At 28.5% G+C, this 7,574-nt stretch overlaps 1 protein-coding gene across 1 annotated transcript; it reads right to left on the bottom strand.

Moving 5' to 3' along the window:
• Positions 1 to 2,097: 2,097 nt before the first annotated feature.
• On the bottom strand, positions 2,098 to 6,821 carry LOC100164146 (actin-like protein 6B). Its single transcript, XM_008191357.3, has 6 exons — positions 6,257 to 6,821; positions 5,099 to 5,490; positions 4,791 to 5,033; positions 2,900 to 3,073; positions 2,522 to 2,840; positions 2,098 to 2,445 (listed from the first exon to the last, which is right to left on the bottom strand). The coding sequence occupies exons 1-5, from the start codon at positions 6,459 to 6,461 to the stop codon at positions 2,622 to 2,624; spliced, it is 1,233 nt and encodes a 410-aa protein (XP_008189579.2). The 5' UTR covers positions 6,462 to 6,821; the 3' UTR covers positions 2,098 to 2,445; positions 2,522 to 2,621.
• Between the last annotated feature and the right edge of the window lie 753 nt (positions 6,822 to 7,574).

The following is a 7,574-nucleotide window of genomic DNA, read 5'->3' as shown; positions in this document are numbered from 1 at the left end:
CATGGCTTATATATCAAATAATTTTTGACGAAATTAAATTTTTTAAGCTGGTATACATTGAAAAAATTAAGGTCTATAACTTTTATTTGAAACTTTTTTACGTTTTATTTTTTTTAAACGTGTTTAAATTGTGTTTTACTTTTTTTTTAAAAAAATACGAATTTACCCACACCTGAGGTAAAACCGTATGTAATCCTGTGGTATAATCATACGATTTTGCCCCAACACGAATATTAAAATAAATCGAGCTTTATAATAAACTTTAAGTATATAAATTACTGTATCCAAACTAGAAATGCAAATTACACTTAATAAGGTATTGAATAATAATAAAAACATATCTGTACAATTTTTTTTAATTCTATTTTTTATTTGTTAAATATTTGAAAATATTTTAATAATTGATTAAAAACACTTAAAATATTTTTTTTCATAATCAATATTATCATATTCAATAAATAAACAAACAGAAAGCTTCAAATTAGTGTGTTCAGTTTTCCTCCATGATATCAATTATTAATAAAATCTCGATTATACGGTTTTACCCCACATACGGACATACGGTAATACCTCGCTTTCCCCTACATGTCTATAATATAGTCTATCATAAGTTAATGTATACTTTAGTTTAGTGATATATTACAGTACCTATAGTAATTGTTTTCTTGAATATAATATATATACAATATACATATTAATATATAATATACATTTTTTTATATATTATGTAAATAGGCATTTAAATCTTAATCTAAGAATGGCACTATTAATTGTTATTCGTTAGGTATGTCATTTTAAATTAACAATTATATGTTTTTTTTTTTAAATAGGTACTACATAAAATAACGTACTACGTTCATAAAATGTTTCTTACAACTGATTTAATTGTTTTCAGACCATTTATTAAATTACATGTTCTTAAGTTTTTTCTTTATATTTAACAAAGTTAATGCCTTTTTATAAACTAGACTTTTTTTTAAATTACACCATGGCCACTAGATAAATGAAAAAGAACATATAATGGAATATAATTGGTTATTTGTGTTTGCTTTTTAAATACAGTCGACTCTCGGTAACTTGAAGCTCAAGTGGAAAAAATAAATTTGACTTACTAAAAATTTCGAGTTATTGAATCTCAATGTATTATTGTTATTTGAATGGGAATTTTATTTGTTCGAGTTGTCGAAAATTTCGAGTTATCAAGGTTCGAGTTACCAAGAGTCGACTGTACAAGTATAGCTACTATTAATTGTCTTGGTAAACTTGATTGTACAAAAGTACAACATAATTAAATAATTAAACAAAAATACTATCCTATTGATATGTAGCCCAAGTCAGATTGAATATTATATTTTCCATATTATATTAAAATAATTTAAAAGGAAATTAATATTCTATTTGATTAGTTTTTTTTCATCATAAACAATTTTTTCAAATAATTTATTTGTATAGTTCAAGAAGTCAAATAGTCAACCGGGTTCTTATTATTTTGAAAATGTATAAAATGTAGAATGTAGAATGGAGATATTTTAGTATATAAATTTGATCCATAAGTTATAATCCATGATTAAGTAAATTTCTTTATAATTTTATTATCATTATACATATTACAATTTTCAGTAGATAATTACATTATTATTTCATTGTACTTGATTGTAAGTTGTAACAAATATTAAAAATGTATAATATTTTTATGTTGTAAATTAAATATTGTTCTTTTACATTAAACTTTTTATATTAAAAGTTAGCAATGAATATAATAATAAAATGTAATAAATTTACAGTTTCACAATGACTATATTCTGACGTGTGACCCAGGTAATTAACACCTAGGAATTAAAATAAAAAAAATTAATTTCTTAAACTAATTAATAATATATTATATTTAATTGAATCAATCATTAAATCATTGTAAATACCTTATTTTACTGATTTTAATTTTTAGTTTCAATATGTACATATATTAGTATATTACACAAAAAAATTATATCTAGTAAAAATTAAAATCATAGGAAGACTTATAGAATATATAAACATTCAATTTGAATCATATTTTATCATTGAAAGTTTAAAAAATCTATTATGCTCACTTAAATATAGGTAATTATATAAAACAAAAGATAAAAATAATATTTTTTTAAAAAAGTTTTATCAAAAGCAAATATGAATGTAAACATACATTAGGATGTGAGGAAAATAAATAAAAATAAAATATATTCATAATACAGTCGAATGTGGTCAACTCGAAGTTGAAAGGACCATTGAGAGAGTTTGAGTTATCTAAGAATAATACAATTATTGGTAATAAATGTTTTTAAATATTTAAAATGTCTATCAAAATTTATCAATGCGCCGCCCCGTTGTAACTACAGTGGATACACGTAACGAAAATTAGCATAAATAATTCAATGAACGTTTTTTTTTGTGTGTTTGCTCTTTTAAACACTGAAAAATAATAAAAAAAAAAAACATTAAAACTCAACACACAAAAATATTAAGTATAACCACAGATTAAACATACTTTGTTAGACAACAAGAATTTAGAAACCATGTTTTTGATGACAATAGATGGTGCAGCTAGACGTGCCTAAATAATATCATAGGGACTTGCTAGTAATAAACTAATGAGTCAGGTACAAACTGATTTCATTAGCCCCATTTTCATGATAATCATTGCTGCTGAACCACAAATGATTAAGTTTAGCAGTAGTGGCCAATAATGCACCACCAATCCATGCACCAAATCGCCTAATAGATGAATCAATAGGTGCAGTCAATTTCACTCTGGAAATATTTTTGTAATTAGCAGCAATTTCTAAATGCAATCTCCGTGGAAAACCCTATAAATAGATATTATAAATATTAGACAACTTTTTTTATATAAATTTCAATAACTTACTTTTATTAAAGAATTTCCACCAGTAACTATAATATTGGCATATAATTCGTCTATTATTGAATTACTACACATTTCTGCACAAAGGTGGACAATTTCACTCAGGGATGTTAAGTCACCACTTTCATTAGGATTGAATAAGAATTCCGGTATTTTGAACCTTTCACTGCCAAATTCCTAAAATGTATAAAATCTATTATATTATATTATTATTAAATATTATATAGTATACCTAAATATAAACAATAATTATTTTATATTTTTCAGTCTGGCTATAAAGTTCACCACAAACGCACACTCTTACATTAGCTCCGTTATCTGCATTTTAATTATGTAAATTTCATGATCGTTTTCAACGTATATAGTATTATGGTTTGTTCCGTTAATAGTCCGCTTCGTACACCTACGTCATCAAAACGTATATTATCCAGTATTCATCTCTTCACGAGGGGAAAAATACCAAACCTTTTACCTAACCTAACCGTTTTGCTATTCTCGTCTCAATAAATACTAGACTCTGAATTTGATGCGACTCTATCCTTTTGCTACAATACTGTTAAGCATCTATCTCTCCCTAAGGACTGGCCTAGGCTGGGATTCGCCTCTCTTCATCAAAAACTTGTCCACATTCAAAGATTGTTAAGACTGTCAGTCCTAACAGGTATGCATGTAAGTCTACTTCTTCATACTTTATCGTTCATCCCAATGATCGTGATAATTTCAACGCTTTGGCTAATTATCTGATGCAAACTAACGTTAGTTTCCATACTTTTAGTCCTGACTGTCAGCGTCCATTCAGGATCGTTACTATAGAAACCTCCATCAGTCCACCCTCAGTGATGACATTTCGACCGCATTATCGAAAGAATGACACATAGTCTGCAATGAATAAAAAAATAAATGTCCTCTCCCAATATTTTATGTTCACCTCGAACTCAATGGTAACAACAACCAAATCTACAACATCATCTCATTACTAAATATGAAAGTAAAAATAGAAAAACCAAAGAAAACAATATAGGTCCGCCACAATGTTTTAATTGTCAATACTATGATCACACGCAAAATTACTGCCATCATCCATCTCGCTATGTCAAATGTGGCAAAGCTAATGAATTAGATAGCTCTACCAAGAATCGCTCCGTCCAGATAAATGGGTCCACTGTTCCGAGGATCATAGGCCAGCTTTAAGGGATACCAGTTCTACCAATCCATTCTAAATCGCCACATAATCAAGTCTTCCAACTCTCACAAAAATACCGCACAGACAAAATCTTAATATCCGTTAATTTAATATTTGAATTGTTAATCTGTAATAGTTTTTACTGGAAGTTATAAAATCAAAATTAAATAAATTTTATATTTTTTTTTATTAAAAATTAAATCTGATGTTGTACTAATTTAATAATAATATCGTTACCAATAGTTTAATTATCTTCATTGTAATTATTATTTTAATTCACTGTAATCAGATAACACATACAACTTTTAAGAAGATAAAAAAATTATTTTTTTATTATTTATCAGCATATATCGGTTTGAGGTTGATGTACAACATAATAGGACCATTAAAAAAATTTTAATTTTAAAGTTTATGTTGTTTAATTTTTGTCACTTATGAAATGGGCTACCTTTATTTTCTTTGATAAATATATCAAAAAAGATTATGTTTCCTAAGAATGTAGAACTTAAGAGTGTAATACATTGCTAAATACAATAATTATTTTTTAATATACAATTAATATGATTTTTAAGAAAATATAACCTAACCTTTTGAATTTTGACATTTTAAGTTGTGTAAACATAATTATTCACAGTAATGTTTTTTTCCATTCACTGTTTATATACATTATATATACATTTAAAATTGTTGATAATTGATTCAAATAATTACTTGATTGTAGCCATTGGGAAACTCATAATGACAAGTTGGAAGATTTGATAATATAGCATCACGGTCAGCTACTTCTAACACGGTATGCTTAAAGTCTTCAACAACTGATTTGCACATGTAGTTATGCCAAGAATTCGTTACATTAGGGACTGTATTTTTTCTTGACCATATTGGTATTTCTTTTGCATTTACCGGTTGTTTTTTGGCAATAAGATAATGTGGAATCACGTCAATATTATTTTCCTATAAAAAATTGTCAAATAAAAATTATATTACACAAATATGTAGGTTATAAGGATTTTACTTACAGACAAATACTGTTCACATTTATTGAGAATGAAATCTCCTCCCATAGGAGAACTGACAATAGCACCAGTTATTACATTTCCTTCATATACTGGGACCGCAGTTGTATGTGTAGCACCACTATCAACAACAATACCTGTTTGTAAGCCACAAGAAAAAGCGGCTGCTGCAGAGTTCTTACAAAGCATCATTGCTGGCACATTGAATTTTTCAAACAACAACTCCATTAGTCTTTCTCTATTTTTGTCAGTATTCATTGGCGATTCAGTAAATATAATGGGATGAAGTTTAGGATCGGTAAACAAGCATGATGAGTAGGCATATTCCATAAGGTTTTCAAATGCATCCCAATCTTGGATTAAGCCTTTGTCCATAATGTTTATAAGTTCCATCCCTAAAAAGTAAACATAAATTGAAAGATACGAAAAAAAATTCTTATGACTTAAGCAATATTTGTTTAACGTGTAATTGGTCAGATTTGAAAAATGTTAGATAAAAAACATTTATTTTTACCTTGTGTACAAAATATAAAAATTTGTAATTAAAACACCAATATATTTATTTTTCTTCAATATTATAATCGTAGGTACAGCCTTACAGGCTATAGGTAGATAAGTAGATAATCACTAGTATCACCAGTTATATTTTATTAATCACATAAAAACAATTTAATTTTGGGAATTGAATTATCTGTAATTTCGGACTTAGTATTTTGACTTTTGTATTGACTTATATATATAAGTCTATAATTTTAAAATGTTTCTATGGAACAATTAGGTATATTTTAAATTGTAAGCATAATGAATAATAAGAAAATATAGGTATTATTTAAAAGAAAATTAAATGTATAGGTATTTTAATTAATTTTTAAAATTAAAATTTTTATAATCAAATGATTTGTATTTTCATACTTTTAGAACGACTTAAAAAATGTGCATACGGACTTTCCAAGCGAATAAAAAAAAAAATGTATGTACCTAGTTTGTCATTTTGAAGGGCCACATTTAATTTAACTGAGAAAAAAAACTATGGGTCAGCTGACCTCCTGAACCCTCACTGATGCCCCTGCATGCGATGGTAGAAAAATGACTAAGGAAATTTCATATCTGACTGTTTTCAAATCGAACTTTTCATCAGGGATTCGTTTAAAATCGTTTTACCTTCACGCGGGACGCACAAAGTGTTGGTATCCACTTTATACGTTGAATTCTCCCCGATACGATTCGTATGTACGACCGACTCCTTGCCATCCAACATGTCACCAAGTACGGCTGGTATATCTGAGCTTGGCGTTCTGTCATAGCAGAACCCAAAACGTATTGAACGAGATCCAGCGTCGAAGGCCACCGGAATATATGTATCCATGATATAAAAACAAGGTATGATCGTAACTTTTTGACTGTCAGATCCTTCGGTGAGCCAGTGATGTCGAGTAGTGTATTATAGTAGAAATAATATTTTAATGACAATATGATAATACGGGTAAGCAAGTGACGTATTGCGTGGACTTGGACAAAATCTGGACTTTTGCGATCATACCATGTTGTTTAAATCACGTAATGTATCGTTAAAACCGTTATCACTCATAATTTGAATTTTAAATAACAAAAATATGGAAACAAGAGAGACAGCGACAAATAACGTACGCACTGCAAGAGTCTTCCCGCGATACTGACCAGTAACCACTGTCGAGCGGCCGACCCGGGACGGTTCGTGCCTTCACGGTTATCAATTCAATATAATATAACACTGTGATACTAACCCAAAGATATAAAACATAATATTATTATTATTGTGTTTCATATCAGAGGCTGTAATCCGAGCACGGTTAACTACTCGACTAACCGTGAGTCCGAGTGTCCAACCATGATAATGAATTTGAAGTGGAATTCGGATTTCGGATTCGGACCCATCTTAAATCATCATCATATTATTGATAATTAATCATTATTTAATATTTATCAAGTTATACTTACGCGTGCGTTTATAGTGCGTCTAATCGAGAGACTCGTCGCATATAATAATATTATGTGCGTCAATTATTTGCACAGGAAAAATGGGTAACTGGGCTCCACCCATAGTATATTATCTTAGACTGACACAATTAAATTATTATAATATAATTAATAGATCCGCTGAGTGGAATTTATTTTGTACGTTTGATCGGTGCTAAGTAGTTCACTTGTTCACATAATCCACTTCCATCGTAGTCCACAAAACCTAATTTATGGCCTTGTTTAGAGAGTTTCAGACTGTGAACATTCTATACCTGCCTAACGGACCTACTTACCAGCCAATATTATACGTGTTTATAGTTTTATACACCGGTGGTGCGATAGGACTATAGGAGTCGTATTTATGTCGTTTGCTTAGTTGCTTAGTTGATAAGAGTAATCAACATACCTACATTGAGTATTGAGTATACTGATAATTGAATATATTTTATCACGGTTTAACGTATCTTAAAATTTAAATATA

This window comes from Acyrthosiphon pisum, unplaced genomic scaffold (genome assembly GCF_005508785.2).
Source record: "Acyrthosiphon pisum isolate AL4f unplaced genomic scaffold, pea_aphid_22Mar2018_4r6ur Scaffold_13179;HRSCAF=13817, whole genome shotgun sequence".
Classification (NCBI taxonomy): Eukaryota; Metazoa; Arthropoda; class Insecta; order Hemiptera; family Aphididae; genus Acyrthosiphon; species Acyrthosiphon pisum.
Note: the sequence above shows the minus strand (reverse complement) of the source record. Positions and strands in the feature narration are given on the sequence as shown.